Genomic DNA, 19,357 nt, shown 5'->3' on the forward strand with positions numbered 1-19,357 from the left:
GCCTGCATTTTCCCTCCGTCCTGGGAGAAGTGCGGTGTGTTGACAGAAGGAGGGAATGGCTCAAGTGGCTTTTTTTTTTTTTTTTTTTTTTTTTCCTTCATATCTGCTTTTCCCGTCTCACACACAAACACACAAAATGTGTGCCCACGCCTGCACACTCCAGCGAAACCACGGCGACTCACACGCCTCTGGTTGTTTTGACATCATACAAATACTCCCGTTCGGTGAAACTGCTGAATCTGCTCTGGTTGAAAGTTTAACTCCGCTGCCCAGGTTAATCGCACAGTCACCGCCAAACTTCCCCCTCTAACCTCCGCTAGTCACCGCGGTGTTATCGTGGCTCACGGCCCACCTGTAAATGAGCCGAGGCAGGAAACGGTGACCAGACGCATTCCAGTTAAAGCCCAGCTCATCGAAAGAACAACATGCAGCACTTCTGAGCTCCGCTGCTGATGGCTGCACTTCCTTGTTTGAGCAAAGCTTCACTTTAATGGATTCTCGGATACATTTTCACAAACTGAAAACTTTGTCTGTAACAGTCTGTAACACTATACGCGTGTGCTTTTGCATTAACTGGAGGTGAAACTCTGTGCTGGCTCCCACCTGATTCCTCCACATCACACATATAACTTTAAGTCTAAACTTAGACACAGGAGCCACCTTAAGAGAGGGACTTAACCTGCTAAGACCCGAACTCTTCCTTGGCATGCATTTTTAATTTCTCTTTGATATTTGGGCTGATTGGGACCTGATGAATGTAAAAACAAAGAATTTCTAGATTTTCTTTTCTTTTTTTCTTTTTTTTTACCTGATTTTTGTTTCTCAGAAAAATGAGATCAACATACGAGGATATTTGTTTAAAGTTTTGATAGAACAGTGGCAGTATAACGTCCTCATAAGTGGATATGAGGCCCTTGTAGAGCAAAATTTAGTATTTTGGTCTAGACATCCCAAAATGTGATGTCCACATATGGGGACGCCAGGTCCTAGGAGGTTAAAGCCATATTACAGTTTAAGATGTGAGAACAAAGTTAACAACATATTGTGTCTCTTACGTCTTTTTTTGTGCTCATGTTTTTGGTCTCCGCATTCTCCTGTCGGAAATCAACATCTAATGCTCCTTTATTTGTATCGTACAATAAATTATACAGGAAAATTTATTGCACTGCTGCTCAAAAACAGGATCTCCTCATAGTATAGATAAAAATAGAAGAAATTAATAAGAAAGTAGATAAAAAATGTAAATAAAGTAAGTAACTGTTCAGAAGTCTAGTCATGTGCGTTCTTAATGTCCTGTATCATCTGCCCAAGGGCAGAAGTTCAAAAAGGTGGTGAGCAGGGAGTGAGTCCTTAATGATGTTTGTTGCTTTCTGAAAGCAGCGGGATGTGAAGATTTGATTCAGGGCAGGCGGGAGAAATGCCTGATCCTTTATCGGGAGATCTGGGAAACTGTTCGGTCAGTTCTAGAGATGACCGATCGACTGGCCAGATACCGGAATCGGACGGTTTCCAGCATTCTGCTGGATTCTCCTCACTGTGAGTGAAGATGCAAAGTTAGTCAAAGCAAACTGCAAAGGGGGGATCATGAAAACATCCATAACAGACCTAATCAGACCTTTCAATTACTCTTACCTGGCTAAAACTAAAGCTATCTACAGCTTAGAGCCAGCCACTGAGTAAGAGCCTCGTTATGAGCAAAGGGCCCAAGCAGTTATCTGTGTCTGGGCTTTACCGTCATGTTCCTTGATCTGTTCCTGGGGAGGTTTTTTTAATATGGTGGCCATTTGTCCCACTGAAGGATAGTGCTGTCCCACAGCTCCTGGTCTCAGTGAATTTACTGTCTGTCATTAATGTTATGGCTGATAGATCTACTAATAAAAATGAATCTGTTTATTCATATTAAAATCAGTTGTTAGTTTCATGTGAGCTGAAAAATAACAATTGATATGTAAAGTTTTAAAAACCAGCACTTAGTGGCTAGTGAATCTGTCACCGTTGCTCTCACTGAAATCCAAAGAGTACCTTCTCGACGTGAACACATGCTGTGTGATGAAAGCTGTTTGTTGTGTTATTGACAATGACCTATTTTTCCTCGCTCTGCCTCCCAGATCCACACACTAATGGAGCCATTTTCTCTGTTCTTAAAGCTTGTTTTACACAATTTTCTTCCCTGCTAAACTCTGCAGAATGCAGGATAACAGAAAGGAGCAATTTAGGCTGCCAGTCAGACTCAGCTTTGAGGACATGACTTCAGGTCAGAAGCGTAAAAAGCCTCTTTAACATGAAATCTATTTTTTCTTTGCTCTTCTTGCATTGAAACAAACTGCAGGATGACTGTGAATTGATGCTCAGTTTCATGCACACTGCATCTGTTTTCCATATTTAGTGCTTTTTCATAGTTGTAAAGCTGTTGTTGGGCAATTTTTGTCATGTGGGTGCGGCGACACGGAGAGTTAGTGGTTTAACCAGAGTGTTTTTAAGACTATTGATTAAATTAGTTTGCATTACTTATATAGTCAGCGGAGTAGGAAACGGATATCCCCTCAGCCCTGTGATGGACTTGTGAACCCCGCCTTTATCTCTCTGCCAGCTTGGATAGGCTTCAGTACCTCCAAGGAGAAACTAAGTTTGAATAGTGGGTAAGAAAATAAATGGATGGGTTGATATTTCCTTAGCTGAAGCATGAGTTTCAGCCAGGTTTTAGAAGTCTGAGGAAATCTTAATTGTTGCAGTAAATGAAAGAAATCTGTCAGTGTGGCTCAGTTGGCTTAAACAGAAAAAGCTGTAAAACCAATGAAAAAAGGCCACAAGTCCAAAATATGTCCTCCTTCACAATCAGACTCCTTTTGTAGTCTGATTGTGGCCCCTGGGCCTTATGTTCGATATTCCCGCTTTACGGGTGTGTTGAGGCGCATGCATTAGATAATAAAAACTGAAGAGTTTGAAGTTTGGAGGTCGGGTTTCCAACTTGGACTTGCCATCATGGTCCTGAGCCATCTTTGCAGTGTGGCGGCATGCTTTCTCCTTGGTATCTGTGCCATTGGCATGGGTGATTGTTCTAGGTGTGCTATTATTTTTAGGTGTTTGGCACATGATGAAGTGCTTTCAGAGTTCTGGCCAGTGAGATGCCACAAGCAAACATTTCACTGTGGATCAATGTCATCCAGTATATCTGTCAGTGGTTTTAATGTTGTGGCTGCTCAGTGTATACCTATTGCGTTTCAAGCTGCTGTACAGTATCAGAGCCCCTGAACTGGCGACGAGTGGTCATGTTACTCTACTAAATAAGGCAACATTTCGGTGTGGGAGAGAGCGTGGAGCGTGGCTAATTGGCAGAGGAGCTTCACACGTTCTCATTGATCAAAGTGTGCGTGTGTGTTTGTTTCACACCAGATGGTGACAGTGCATGAGTCAGTGTGTGTGTGCGTATGACGTCCAGCTGACATCATGCAAACCAACTCGTTTGCCAAACACACCCAAGCCTATGCACTTGATTTCTAACATTTTTGGCTCTGTCTGTTTGTGTGTGTCTGTGTGTGTGTGTGTGTGGTGTAGTGGCATCTATTGGTATGCTGGCACACTTTGGGATGTATCAGGAACTACTTTTATATACTGTGTGTGTGTGTGTGTGTGTGTGTGTGTGTCTGTGTGTGTGTGTGTGTGTGTGTGTGTGTGTGTGTGTGTGTGTGTGTGTGTGTGTGTGTGTGTGTGTGTGTGTGTGTGTGTGAGTGATTTCTCACGGTTAAGCAGGTGGAAATCTTGTTGTGTGTTTCCTGTTCACTGATGCGTAAAGGTGCAATCTGGATGCCTGACTGAGAGGACCTGCCTCCCCACCTACACACACACACACACTATTAATGCTTTGATACCCACCTCATCTCACACAGTTAACGGTGTTATTTCAGCTCTATTTCTGTCATCTGGCTCAATCACCTAACTCTATTTAAGGAAGAAATCACCTAAAAGAAAAAAAAAAGGAGGATTCACTTTGCATGTGTCTGGTGATGTCAGACTGTTAATGTGACCTGGGATTGACTGATGAAAGCAATACCCGGCTGGGTTGGGAATAATTTCTCTCGAGGCAGCACAGTAACTCAATTTCTGGCATTATCACCGAGGAGCTGTTCAGCCGTCAGGGTTCTGATTCCCCTCTTAAAAGAAGTGCTCATTTCAACCCTGCTGACAACGGGGATAATTAAAAACTCTACGTATCCAGTCTCCTGCTGTAGATTTTGTATGTGTATACTTAGATGTATGCTATGTGGTCATGGCCATTAATCTGCCGCCTTCTAGGCCGTTTGCCGGTAAGCTTAATTGCCATTCTAAGTCTGACCACTTAATTATGCCAGTTGCACCATCTGGGCTTGAGGCTTCTTTTCACTCAACCATACTTTATGTATCAAGTTTAAAACAAGGACAGGATATTTTTTTATATAACAAGAAGCACAAACCTGTGCCAAGTCAGCTCACTCTCTGGACAGCATTGTTTTCTATATAAGTGTTATGTAAGGGTATGTTGATTTGTAAATAATTCCACATAATTTGACTTGAGCCTATTGTACTATATTAAACTACAGTATAATTCTAACGAAGTAGCTCATTCTTTCTTTAATGATATAACACATTTTGATGTCAGCCGGACATAAAAAGGCAGATGTGAAATGTAAAAGTAAGGTCAGAGGTCAAATGTGACATTATATTTAGATGCCAACTATAATGTGATATTGAGACTCCCTATATACCAGTATTCCTAAATGTTGCCATTACAAACAAAGGCAGCACATTTTTAAGCATAGCTGAAGATGTCAGAGGCCCAATGGGCAATAAGAAACAGTTTTGAATAGCTCTGTTATCACTTTGACAATGTATACCACACCTCATCTCTAGTTTTGAGGCTTTTTTTGTCAGTTTTCAGGTAATAAATCATGAAGTTGACCTTTAAGACCTTGGTGGATGGATGCCCAATTTTAATGGATTAACGTCGCCCTGCTCTACACCTCTACTAAGTTTTATCAGAATTCAGTAAAAACTTCTCGAGTTATCCCGTTTACAGACAGAATGATAAACATGCAAATGCTACTAAAAACATAAACTCACTAAGGTGCATCAAAAAGAATCATCCAATTTCAAAAGGCTATATTTTTTTAAAGTAATGGACATAGAAGCTTGCGTATATTTTAAAACGCATATCTAAAGTTTTAGATAGGATGTTTAACACCTTAGTGTTGTGTGTTTCCATCATTACCTGAATGAATGGCTGCGAAATTAAAGCACTTTGAAATCGGATGATTCTTTTAGATACACCCTTGATATCAAAGTATTACGTGCCTTTCTTTGCCCTCCTTGGGAGGTTTTTCACTTCTTGCTTACATGCAGGATTAAGAGAAGTTATCTATGTCTTAGTAGGCAGCTTCTTTTTGATTGTCGTCAAGTTTGGAGCTTGACATTCAGTGTGTCCCTATGTTGACTGTACGGCTGTATTCTTTAGTTAAGTATTTTATTTTTGTCTTTTTATTGCTAGCCACACTTGCCAATGAGGCTTGGCTTAGATTTGGTTTATCCAACCAATATAAAGTTCCTGTTAAAGCCCACTTAGTAGTCGCCATCAGCTTTGGTAGAGGTGATTTTGTGAAATAGCCACGGCTTTCCAACACGGCTCAGGCAACAATATTGGACAAAAAGGCCTGCCAGTCAATCTGAAGAATTCTGCATGCTGTTGAAATCAAGAGCTCTGTGCAGGCCAGTCAGGTTTATCTCTTCCTTTACGGGCTAGGCTTTTGTTCAGGTTGGATGATGCTTGGATGGAACTTCACATTTGCAGTTGGTTATTTCTTATAGTCTGCAGTCTGCTGCCATAAAGCTGTGGGTCTTTCCTCGTGCCTTTCCTGAGGTTAAATTGAAAGCATGGCAGTTCAAACTGATAAAAATTAATTGGGTAAAAAGTACTGCAAATGAGTTTAAAACCCAAAAGGACCAGAGTTATCAGACCACCCAACCTCATTTAAAGTTTCCTATTCCGTACTGACACCCAGTTTAATTTTATGCTGCCTCGCTTTTTCACCACAGAGCCAAACTTCACGCTGACCCTCGTAGCTGAAGTCAACCCCCAGAAGACAGCTGAGCCAACAGAACTCGCCTGTCGCGTCACCAACATTGCCAACTTACCTCTCGGAGGCCGACTGGGCGTCAGCTGGGAGTACACATCGCTTCCTGGTATGTTTACTTCAGATTTACTTTAGAGAAGTTTTTCTACAGAATCACTTCATTTTTAAATTGTTCTGATACCGGCAGGGTTAGGGGACGATCCTCAGACCTCACATCCCATTGGCTCCGTGGATGCTAATGGCAACCTGCTGCCAGGGTCGATTTATATGGAAAGGATGAAGAGCGGTGCGTTAACGCTGAGCAGAGTCCAGCCCAACACGTTCAAGCTGCGAATCCTCCGCACACAGGTACAGTTTTTCATGTTGTGCAGCTAAACATTGCCCAGCAATAATTTTAAAGTTTGACTGGAATCCTGAAAATGACAAAGTGCTATGAGGCTAAATTCTGGTTAAATGTGTATAAACTGATGGAAAGGGTAAATGGCAGTCAGGTGTCGATAAAGGAACTTTATTCATTCATTCATTTTCGCTCTGCAGGAGATCGACATGGGCCAGTATGTTTGCAGTGTGTCTGCTTGGAGCGTCAACAGCCAGGGAGACCTGGTGAAGACCTCTGAGAACAGAAGCTCACCGCTGACTGTGCGATGGGACGCCAAGCGTAAGAAAGCTTTTATTATGACTTACAGATTCTTGATTCACTGGCATTAGTAATCAGAAAAAGCATATAGATCTTTATTTTTTCTAGCTTTTATCTGCCGGTCAGTCGGGCAAATATTATTATTTTTAATCAAAAAAATGTGGAGAAATGGCTGTGCAGCATCTATTACAAACTTAACTTCAGTCAACCAAGTATATATACCTGCCTTTCTTCCTGAGGCTGTATCCAAGTCAAAAGAATCATAAACTGTTGTGATATATTCGAGGCTTACCAGCCTCAAAATTATTACAACAAATTGCCTTTTAATTCAGTGTGACTTACCGAAAAAAATATGAAAGTAGCAGAAACCAGTTTCTTTTCTGTAACTGAGACTTGCACTTTTGTGGATTTGATTCTGTGTTACATGCCGATAAAAAGCTGAGCTTTGTATCAGTGTTTTGGCTAAATTAACAGTATACCTGCCTATGTGCATACACAAATGTGCCAGGTCAGTGAGGTACTTAATGAGGTATTTTTGGAAGAAATACAGAAAATCCAAACCATTAACTCACATTCGTGATTCAGAAAACTACTAATGCACTGCCAGGCTGCCACAGTAGCTTCACTGCTGAGTTTCATGAATAAATGTTAATGTGTCCATATCGTTTATAGACTTTACAGAAGAATCCCACAACAGACCTCCTTTTGTCTCAGCTTCATTGCCACAGTGTGCACACAGACACACACACACACACAGACATTCACTTCCTCCCTATTTGAGATCTACATGTTGAACTTGGTGACCATAATTTAGCTGATTGGGCTGTGATGTAATTGCAGTGTGCTGAGCGTGTATGTGTGTATGGGTTTATGGGCCTGCTTTGAATGAGTCACAGTTCATCGTCTAAGTACTTATCACTTCCCGTTGACCCCTGTCGGGGATTTCCCCCTCTCTGTGATGGTTTGAATGACGTTCTTCTTAGAACTAAATGATTGAACGGCTGCTTCTGTTTCCAGGTCCGATTGTGAATGTGGTGGCTAAACGCATCCGTGAGGCATCAGTAGGAGGCTCGACCTTTGAAATGGGCTGCAGCGTCACCACTCAGAACATTGGTGATGCAGGGTACTCTGTGCTCATCCAATCTCAGGACAGCATGGATAGCACCGTGAGGACCATCATGACTCTCAGCCCGGACAATGTCGTACAGCACGGAGGAGCCACAGACCCAAACAGGAGGTACACATGAACACATTAAGTAACAAACTGCAGTTTCTTGTTTTATATTGAGACGTATAAAACATTTTTTTTTTTTTTGACTGCTTATTCAGAGACAATCTGGTTCTGACCAAGTCGGGTGCGGCAGAGTTTCGGTTTCGCCTGGCAGGCGTCCAGCTGTCTGACAGAGGTTACTACTGGTGTGACGTCACTGCATGGACAAAACAGCAGCCGGGACAGGCTTGGACTAAAGCCAGCAGCTCAGAGTCAAATAAAATCAGGATAAACTTCCTGGAAAATGGTGAGTTTGTGCTTACAGACAGTAGGTTTAGTATTTGACCAAAATTTCCACCCTCCTCTATCATAGCAGGTTGACTGAAGTGGTTTTCTGACAATCTCCCCTTCAAGGTTGCGTCAATGGGCAGCCTGCAACACTTTTACGATGGCTGCTGGTTTTAGGTTTCTCTTGTTCTAACCCTTGTACTGTATGTCTGCGATGCGCACTGCATGTCCAAATTTGGTTTCTCTTCAGAGAAAAGGCTAAAGTAATATGGAGCCAAATCTGGCGAGTAGACCATGCAAGGCTATGCAAGGCGTTTATGTAAATTATATAGCCTGTTTTTAAACATTACAGTCAACGTGCTTTTACACGATCAAATCCAAAAATAAAAATGAAATAATAACTTCTTAAGTTAATCAGTTTAGCTAGATTTGGTTAAAGGCAAAATATGGTCAACAAAACTAAGGTTGTCAACCATCATTATACCAAGATTTTTCACATAGGTTGAAGTCTTCTTCTTTTTTTCCTTTTTTTTTGTAAAGATGCAACCGCACATCTTTGATTCCTAAATAGACCGAATTGAAGGAAATTTGTGTAGGTCTCTAATTTTTCAAGACACAAATGTAATGAATCAATAGGAATCATTTGATAGAGAGCCAAATAGATCAGGGTATCATCTGCATAGCTATGCTGAGCTGCCTTGTATACCTGAAAGTATCACTAAAAGATTAAACAAAAGGGGACCAAGGATTGATCCCTGCTGGACTCCACATGGCATTAGGGTTTACTCTGATTCACAAGCATCAATGGAGACAGAATAAATAATCCCTACCCTGAGAGTATGATCTTATACCATGCATGAACACTCCCTGTAGGACCCAATCAAATTTTCTAACCTGTCAGATGGTGTGTTAGGATGTACAGTATTGAATGCTAACATTACCAGGGTACTCAGTTTGCCTGAATCTGTATTCAGGCTGGTATCTGTTAATATCTTCAGGAGGGTGCTTTCTGTGCTGTTGTAAAAGTCTGATTGCAAGATGTTAGAATAATGTTAGGATGTTAGGCCAATAATTATGAAATGTACTAGGATCCAGATTTCTTTTTCAAGTGAAACTGCAGTCCCTAAGGAAGACTGTGTTAGTGTGGCCAAAATAAGCCCTTTATTTTCAGTGGGCTGTGTGCCGACGCACGCGCTACAGTTCTGGCCATCTCAGTCAAATGTCCTTCCTCAGTTACTTCAGAACATTACAGCAGAGATCTACATTAAATCTATCCTGCGGGATGGAGTCACTGTGGACAGCCCTGTGAATATAAACAAGGATGAAGAAAACCCAAAGAGCATGCTCCTGGCTTGGACGCTGAAATATCTGGTACCTGCTATTTGGTCTCAAATTCGAAGACCCACCTCTTATTACCAGAGCTGATTCTCAACATGAAAGCTGAATCACTTTGAAACAGGAGTTCATGCTCAAGTTTGATGAAATAGCAAAAATGCAAGAGGTCAGAACAGGACTCGTAGAGAGCGATTTAGAACAGGCAATCAGATGGCAGGTGAGACGTAACTCTCTGATTGCCGCCTGTACAGAAAACTCTTGATTTCAAGCATATGTCTGCCACTGAAGGGGCTCAAGGCGGCTGTTAAAACATAGCAGCAGAGTATCATTTCAATCACCCTGGAGGACGTCAGTGTGTGTATGCTGAGGAGGCCGGAGTTTATGCTTTGAGATAAACTTTACATGTGAATTTAGAGTCGAAAAAACACTAAAGAAGCAGCAGCTGCTCCTTTGTGTAGCACAGGATGACAGAGTTCATGTTAAACTTCCACCCTAATTGTGCCCTTTTACTCGTAGGTGGGTTTTTTCTCACTTATGTTGCTCCTAAGGCTGTATTTGTTTTGTAAGACACTGTGCTCATTTAATGAAATTTCCTAAAAGCGGCCTTTATACAAAGTGCATAATTTAATGCTAAATGGTGATAAAATATTTTCCAACATTGTAGTGAAATTCATCAATAATATAAAGCCATTGTCTAGTCTTTCGATCACTTATTCACTTTCATAACAGTGGGAACAAATACCAGCGAATAAATTAATATTAAGGCCTTGCAATTATCCTGGAAATCTCCAAGTAGCTGTCTATTTATAGAAATGTGTAAGCATCCGTGTTCTGTACATCCCTCTACACAAAATAAATACACATCCTCCTCCCACACAGTGTTGATAATGAGCAACATAAATTCCCTAAAAATGTGCAATGATAAAGATACTCTCACACACAGATACACACCTTAAGCCCTTTGACGCCCACCACAGCCACTGGCCTACTTAACTTTCTTTGATCTGGGAAGTGGGAGACAGGAGGAGAAACAGGAGCGTCAGAAAGGGAAGGAGGGAGGCAACAAGGAGGAAGACAAAGAGAGAGAGGTGGTAAAGTGGACTGAGGAGGAGGAAAGTGCAATGGGTGAGGCAGAGAAATAGAAATGGAAACAATGCGGAGAGCAGCTGAGGTGAAGGAAAATGGGAATAATTGGCAGTATCAGGGCTGGCTGGGGGGTTGGCGTGGAGGTATGCATCACCAGAAGAAGGAAAGTTTTCAAAAAGATGAAGGGAAGATGAAAGTCAACAATAACAAAATGTGGAGAATTTTAGAGAAAGGACAATGATAATAAAGTGATTAACTGTGTTAAATCAGTGAAAATCACAAAGCTGCGACCGTCTGTTGCTGATCTATTTCTATCTACATACACGTTAAACAGAAATTAACTGCTTACATTGAGAATCCAGTCAGAACCTCATAGATCTGAAAGAGAAATTCAGGAACTCTCCTACAAATGGTGACGTAGTTGCTAGAGGTGGGAATCACCAGACACCTCGCGATGTGATATTATCACAATACTTCTCACTTCAGTTTTTACATTTGTGATATGTGAGTATTGCCGTAACATATATTGTGATTTATTACATTTATCAAATTATGTCTTCACTGCTACTTCCTGTTTAGTAGGAATATAACCAGAATACAAGCAGCTGAGTTGAGTCCCCTCAAGTTCTGCTTATTGACACACTCATTCAGATTGATGGCAACATGTCGTCAATCTGTCTGCATCTATAATTTAGCAATCATTTGGAAACCTTCGCCAATCTCTCTGAGAATGATTGGAATTATCTGTAACACAGAGATTTCCCATGTGGGATCAATAAAGTATCTATCTAGCTATGTAATGTTCCATATATGAATTGATAACCCTGTGTAAAAAGCTAATCATCGCGGCTGAAAAATGTGAAAAACACCAGTTTGTCTAATGGCCACTTAGAGGATGTTTCCAAAACTCAGCCTGTCTCCATAGTTCCTAAGTAAAATGCCCATATTAAGATAAAACCATAAATGTATACAACATAAAGTAGTAGCTACCTGCTAGGCATCATCACTAATTCTCCTGAGTAAACTCGACCTGCGTTTGTGGTTTTGATGCCTTTTGGAGCATCATAACACGATTATATGCTCTGTGGTGCAGATGGTCCAAGAAGTCTGTTCTCCAGTTTTGGTGAGTGAAGCTTTAGCATGTCATTTATATGTTACTTAGCACTAATTAACAGTCTGTGTCATCCACCCATATATCATTTAATGCACCATGCTAACCTTGCTTGTTAGCATTAGCTGATCACTAAATGCGCCAACATCTCATGCAGATATAGCAACATTTTCCTCTAAAAAAAATAAATAAATAAATAAAATATTATCGTAGCTTTGATGCTAAAGTCAAATATAGGTGACATCATGGTGGCTACTTCCATCTTTTATATACAGCTAATAAGTAACCACAAGTAGAACTCTAACCTGCTTATACAAAAAATACAGATAAAAGATGCTGCCATTAAATTAGGAATCATTAAATTTCTGAGTGAATGAGCTACCATGAGGAAATTAGAGCATGGAAATCCAAAGCACAGTTTAGATGACAACTTCAAGTTACTGTGTGGGCAAAAAGATTAGCAAGTCTTCTCAGGGGACATAATATTTATTTTGAAAGCAGACGCCACCACCTGGAGTAAGTCGCACATCTTTGTTAAAAGACTGGATGAAACACTTTTTAATCGTGTGCGAGAGACGTTTGGTGACAGCAGAGATGCTCTGAGGCTGCAGGAGCGAAGACGCAAAAGATGACAGCAAATTGGAGGAAATGTGGAAAAGGAGAAGATAAACTGAAGACCGTCTTCTGTCTTTCTCTGGGGAGGGCAGGAACCCTTGAGCTTTACTTCCCTTTTTTTTTTTTCCTATCACACACTGTTTTTACCTTCTTCGTTCCCTCCACCACCCCTTCCCTCTCTCACCCCTGCCGTCTCTCCCTCCCTCCCTCGCTCTCTGAGACATCTTCAAAGTGAAGCCCTTTGGCCAGCCAGCTGCAAAGATCTGCACCACTGCTTTCCTTTTCTCTCTCTGCTTGCGTGCGTGTGTAATCTTTCAAGTGTTCGAGCGCGTGTGTCCAAGTTGAACATTTTGAGTTGACCCCACATAGAGCAACACACACTCCCACACTAACAGCGATCAAGCTTCAAGCAGAGTGGTTTTCAAGAACCCCTTACACTCGCCTTGGGGGACGGAAGCGCTGTGCACTCATCGTTGTTGTGTGTGTGTGTCGAGTGCATCCACAAACTGGCAAGCCTCCCATTGTTCCAGCTGTATCTTCAATGTTTCAGACGTGTTGTGGTATTTCTGCCTTGCACGGGGATCTTCTGTGAGGAGGTATATGGAAATGCGACGTCTCAACAGCACAGTCACTGTTTAATAATTCAGCCTTTAAGTGATTTTAACCGTTAAAATTAAGTGTGAGGTATATAAGTATAAGAAAAAAGTGGTATCTTTTGCCAAGAGTAATGCCTCCATAAAAAACAATGTCCCCATTTCAGACGTGACTTTTTCTTTTGTGAAAGTCTTCATTAGTAGAGTCTGGCTCTGATCCCAGAGTAAGATAGAGGAATGAGCTAAAAGGAGAACTTTATTGTCCACCTTTACTGAGACACATTCCTAAACTCAATCATTCATCATTTATTAGAAGGCTTTAAATGAAATCAGTGTCATCCAACATATCATTTGTCCTCTCATGACAAGACCATCCATGGCACAGAGTAATGAACACTTGCTTCCTAATACAAACATCAGTGATGTAAAGGATTTGTAAGGCCAGGCTTTCTTTGGACTTGCATATAGATCGCCAGTGGCAAGACTTAAACATGTCTTAGTATTTTCATAATGTTTATGCAGCTGGAGTGCATGCATTATACAGTATGCTACTCATGACAGCATGGGTAGTGCAAACTTCTGAGGGAAAACTGTCAGAACATTTTAAATTTTACGAGAAATGGCTCCAAGGTCTCACGACTGTAGTTGTTCCCGGGCAGTTTTTTTTTTTTTTTTTTTTTTGTCTCCACACGGTCAAATTAATTTGTACGTCACTTTTCTTGTTTTACAACCCGGTCAGCTTTAAGACACAAATTCACCACAAATTATGTGGTCCAAGGATGGGAATCATTTCTATCGGTCTACATGTTTGCTAATATCCCAATGAATCCTTATTTTTCTGTGATGATCCCAATTCTTCCATGTGTTGGTTTTCAGGCGTAGAATCACACAGGCTTAGATCTGGTTTCCAGCTATCTGGGGATAACTGGTCCCAAAGGACACATCTGTATTTCCTGACCGGTTGCCAGTGGTTGCTATGAAATTGATGAATAGAGCCTGGTCAGTAACCATCAGGTCCTGCTCATCGAGTGGTGGCTAAACTGTGAAAAGCGTGATGAAAACCAGAAGCAGAGACTTTTTTGCCTTCAAAATAAAAGTTTTGCCTTTTGAAACATATTGGTAGCAGCAGTGAGGCACAGCTTTTACTTTGAGGGTGAGCGTTCAACGTTTCCTGTTTGCTTTGCAGTTTTTCCAAGTCTAACTACAGCTCAGAGGGGTACACGCTGCTGGTCAGGAAATAAACGTTTCTCCATTGAAACTGATTGTTGCAGATGATCGCTAAACGTACTCTAGGCTAGTAAATGCATCTCTGGGACATATACTTCTTATTGGCAATTAACCAAACAGTAATTCGTATTATTTGTCAGATTATTGCATTCAAATTGTTGGAATAGGCACTAAACACGGTCCAGTTCAGCAACTTGGATGTGAAGCCGCACAGAAAGGTAGCACTCTTCTTGGCACCCACATTTCGTTGAAAGTGGACACACGCCTAAGAAGAACTTAAGGCTGTGTAAAATCTTACCGCTGTACAATTGTCACAGCTATCATGAAAAAGGGGAAATTGGCTGTAGAGCCCAAAAGCTTTCTTACTTTTATTTTTTGTACCTGGCTTTAAAGCTGCTTTTTAATGCTGCAAAGTTGAGCAGTTTAACATGGGAGTCTGTGGGGATTAACTCAGCAGGGACCCTCACAATTCAGCAGACCATCTGCACATATTTTAAAAGTATCCAGAACAGAGTGAGGAGCGGTGAGGGGGGCGGGCAGGCTGTCGGGTTAAGCGGTCCTGTGTGAGGTTTCCATCGAGGCCTAGCGTGGACCTTGACCTGCTGAACCTGCTCGTAGATTTCAAGACTCGGTGAACGTTCGAAATCTGAAACTAGATCCTGGTCCAAGACCCAGACACATATTTTTCTTCATCTCATCCCTGACTGAGAGTGGCTACGCTCTCTTGAGCTTTTTCTCACAGATTAGCTGCCACTCTGAACTGTTTTTAAGGACTTACCTGACTGAGGTGCAGGTGAGAATTCCCACGTCTTACGCAGTCTAATAAGACATTAGCCGGTCTTTAAGCTGCCAGCTCCCTATTACAAAGTCAGTGTGATGCCAGATTGGTCCGATTTGCAAATGGTGCTGTGTGTGGTGCATCATTCATGCTCCAACTGCTTCAGAAACACACCGTCTCCATTTCGACACAGTTTCTGAAGCAGACTATTTTCTGCTCCATGTGAGAGAGATCCTGATCTACAGCTCCAAAAAGTTTCACATGTAAAAAATGGCTTTTCACTCCTTCCTTCCACTTAGATGCATAGCATGCAAAAGCAGAAATTACTTGTTAGTAAACTAATTTTAAACATAACCCGAAAGAGCCTCAAGCTTTTTCCTTTTTTCTAACGAAACGGCCCAAAGCCAACCTGAAAACTTCATTGGGTTGCAGAATATAAAGCCATTAAGGTGTCAACACTGAAGGCACACTTGAAATTGTAGCTATAAATCTTTATAGTTGAGGGCTTTGTTAGCCTTGCAGCAGCGGTTCCATTTTACAAATTTATAGCGGGTGCCGAGCTCTGGTTTTGAGCTACCATCTGCTTTAGCTACAGTGCTGCTGTTTCCTGCTTGTTGATTTCAGCATATCAGAGAACCCGCAGACTGTGACTTTAAAGCAGTATTTACCATCTGAGGACTGAACGCTATTTTCTCCCCGCGAGCTCACATCTACTGTCTTTCCTCAGGGACCCGAATGCTGAATTATCGTATATGTAGGTTTAAAAGCAAGCCTGTGTTTGAACGAGCCCTTTTGATCTCAGCAGAGTTTCTCTGATGTTTGTTGTCTGTGTCAAATGTTTCTCAAATAAAGCTCATTTGAACCGATGTGCTGGCATTTGCAGGCCCATCCTTCTCCATCGCCATCAAGTCAGACGATAGCAGCGTTTATCCATGGGAAACTGCAAAGATGGAGTGCTCGCTCAGCGTCTCCGGATCCTCGCCAAAGACTGGTACAGCGCGCACACACACAGACACACACGTGTACAACATATACACAGGTAGTGTATGTGAGGTTTTCTCACGTGCACTCATAAATCACGATCTGCAACTGTTGCAAGCTCTTTTCATCTTTTTCCACATATGCATCGAGACACTGCTGCAGCTGCTACATGTGCAAATTCATGCAAACATTTCCTTTGCCTTCTTCACCTGTCAACCTGTCAGCAGCAGCTTTAATAAGAATGATGTGATGATTAAGAGTTCTGCATTCTTTCTTTCCTTTGTAGTTTTATATTCAGGGCTTGGTTACTTGGTGCACTGTACTAACATTTCTATTCAGGCTGCTTTCACTCATATTGAATTTGAGGTTCATACTGTTAGGTTTCAGTTTCTTCTGATATGAGAAACCACAGGTTAAAAAAGGGGGAAACGGTATTGTGTCACATCAGAATGCCAGAATGAAGGGTTTGCTTTCAGTGACACAGTTAGGTGGTCTAACCAGTGCTATGACTCAAAGCAGCAACCTTGCCAGGTTTGTTGAATTTGCAGAGTTGAAGAGCCCAGCCTTTCTACCACCAGCATCAGGTCAGAATCTTTAATCCCATGACACAGATTGTCACTGAGTTCATGCTAGGGCTGCACGATATTAGGAAAACCTGCGATGTGCGATAACTGTGATCAATATTGCGATAACGATATGACTTGCGATAAAATAAATAGCAAAACAACAAAAACCCGAATACATAATTTCAGTTTTACTGCAACAGTTTTATTTAAAGATAGCTGCTGTATTAGCAGTGTAACAACAAAGTGCACTTTAACATTGAAACATTGCCCCCATAAAAAATTTTCTGAGGGTAGAATTCTGAAAGATATCCTTCCCGGTCTCTATTATTAGTTTTAAATAAACATAACTTAAATTATACTGCAAATTATCTCAATGCAGTTGTTCATCATTTTACCACTCACCAAGTAGTTATGATGTAAGTCAAAACTGGAGAGGAAACTTTACTGTAGTGCTTGTGTAGTTTTCAGCTTGGCTCAGTTCAAACATGACGGTCTTGCGGCATGTCTCGTACATTTGTGGAATGGCGACATGGGAAAAGTAGTTTCGTGAGGGGATGCGGTATCTCCGGTCCACTTTATGTATCAGACTGGTGAAGCCCTCTCTGCTAACTGTATTTATAGGCATCATGTCTTTAGCCAAAAAATGTGTAATGGCCTCTGTTATTTCTTTGTACCGCTTCGACGTTTTCTCATAAGGAGTTCCACTTGAAAAACTCTGATACAGAGACGGCTGTTGGACTGCTGCGCTCTTTGTCTTAACATTAGCAACCTTTGTTTGGCTAGCGCTAACTTTCTGGAACTCTTCAAACAGTTCTGCGGTTGTATTGAAGATGATGGTGGAGATTAGTCATGTTTCCTCTGGTGGTTGCCACGAGTGTTCGGCAAGTTTTGCAGAGTACCTGTGTTTGGAGAACGTCGTCTTTATCAAATCCAAAGTACCTCCAAATAAGCGAGGTACTGTTTTTTTTTTTTTTTTTTTTTTTTTTTTTTTTTAAACCACGAGTTCATAGTAGCTGGTTGCTGCAGCGTTGTTCGCTCATCCCCCTACGTAGGAGGCGGGCCACTAATCCATTTGATTGGTTAATGCTGTGAAGGGCTCTATTCGACTGGTCAAATGTGTCAAGGGGTTTCTTTGGTAAAGTCTTTAAAGCACGTGTGTAAACATTTTAGGGTACCCAATTATCGCAGTTTACGCCGTGTTTTGCGATGGGCCCACCGCACAGGCAGATATCGCGATGACAATAAATTTTCGATTTATTGTGCAGGCCTAGTTCATGCATACTAATTCAATTATTGGTGGGCAGAATAATTATTTAATCAGTAGAACATAAATCAATAACAGCTTTAACACACTGTTATGTTCTCTTGTTCTAGTCTTTTCAAGTGTGAGGACTTTCCACTCACTGTGGCGGCTACTTCTTATCTTAAATTGGCTGTGGTTAATTAAATTGCCATACACAAAGCATACACTGTATATAAAAGATGGACATGATGGCCTGAAAAGTAAGGCCTCATACGCCATTGCAGACACAGAGGAGGAGTAAGTCCTGTTAAATTTCTTTGAGGTCCACTTTGAGTCTCTGGTGTGCGTTCATAGACGAATCCATGCAGTCGCAGAAAATAATAATAATATAATATAATAATATAAAAATATCCCACATGATGCACTTGATTTTTTTTTTTGTGTGTGTGTGTGTAAACCGGTAAAATTATTCCTGGGATGATAAAACTCTGAGCCACTGACACAGTGCTGGTAGTCTTATTATTAATCCAGTAATCAGTAAGCTTAATTATTAGACTCTACACCATCATAACGTCTGTTTTCCGCAGAATGTTGATGTGCTCACTTCTCTTCATTGCAGTCATGCTCCTTTAAAGGCTTACAGACACACGCTCACTCATACACTACCACACTTGAACACAAAGACACCTGCACATGAACATCAGATCTACCTCATCCAGGAGGTGCTGTCAGATTTCTTTTACTTTTTTCTGTCTTTTTTTGGCCTCTTGCTCATGTAAGAAAACCTTCCAAGAAAACGGATTAAAGGCTATTTTATGCCTTAGTTTGCTCGTATGTATACTTCATTTCATTGGCAGCTTGTCCAGGGCGTACCCTGCCGCTCACCCTGTGACATCTGGGATGGGCTCCAGCCCCCCAGCGACCCTGAAAATGATAAGCGGATGAAAATGGATGGATGGATGGATGGATTAGTGCATTATTTATTTATTCATTTTTGCATTTAGAAAAGTGTTTTCTTTAAATCTGACTATTGTATGACCTGTAAATGCACCAAACCCTTTAGTTCTTTTGAAATGTTGTTTGCAGACTGTTAAAATTTCTAAGAATATTACTCATTAAAAAACATATTTCTCATCCCGTTAATTGGAGTAAAACAATAGTAACAAAGTATTAGATTGCAGTTGATAGCTGCAGACATACATTGTGTTTTAGTCGCATGTTTTAAGCTGTAAACTGGTCGTATGAATATATGTAATAGAAGTTAAATAGAAAAGAATAGAATGCATTTTGATACATTATCTCCATTACTGTACACGTACAATGTTCTGTGACACTGGAAATTCCCCCTGGCACCCAAATGGATGCCTCCTGTGGGAACCATCTGTAGTATAACACACTACTTCTTCTTTCTTTTCTCGGTCCGTCTATATCTCCGTCTGCCTCGCCCCCCCTCCTCCGTCTCTCTTTCTCCATCACTCTAAACATCCATTCATCTTACGCCCTCCTCTTCCTCTTCACTCTGTACTCTTTAACTTAAACACATCACACGACGGTGCGCATAACTCACCACCTCGCTCGGCCCA

At 41.3% G+C, this 19,357-nt stretch overlaps 1 protein-coding gene across 1 annotated transcript in view; it reads left to right on the forward strand.

The window, feature by feature from the left end:
- Window positions 1–19,357, forward strand: part of ptgfrnb (prostaglandin F2 receptor inhibitor b) — a 79,448-nt gene that overhangs the window by 34,212 nt on the left and 25,879 nt on the right. The window contains exons 6-11 of the mRNA XM_005460662.4: window positions 6,067–6,213; window positions 6,292–6,452; window positions 6,642–6,762; window positions 7,759–7,978; window positions 8,071–8,258; window positions 15,868–15,975. Coding sequence (XP_005460719.1) covers window positions 6,067–6,213; window positions 6,292–6,452; window positions 6,642–6,762; window positions 7,759–7,978; window positions 8,071–8,258; window positions 15,868–15,975 — 945 coding nt within the window. The remainder of the gene's footprint in view (window positions 1–6,066; window positions 6,214–6,291; window positions 6,453–6,641; window positions 6,763–7,758; window positions 7,979–8,070; window positions 8,259–15,867; window positions 15,976–19,357) is intronic.

The sequence above is a fragment of the Oreochromis niloticus genome, linkage group LG23, assembly GCF_001858045.2.
Source record: "Oreochromis niloticus isolate F11D_XX linkage group LG23, O_niloticus_UMD_NMBU, whole genome shotgun sequence".
In the NCBI taxonomy this organism is placed as follows: domain Eukaryota; kingdom Metazoa; phylum Chordata; class Actinopteri; order Cichliformes; family Cichlidae; genus Oreochromis; species Oreochromis niloticus.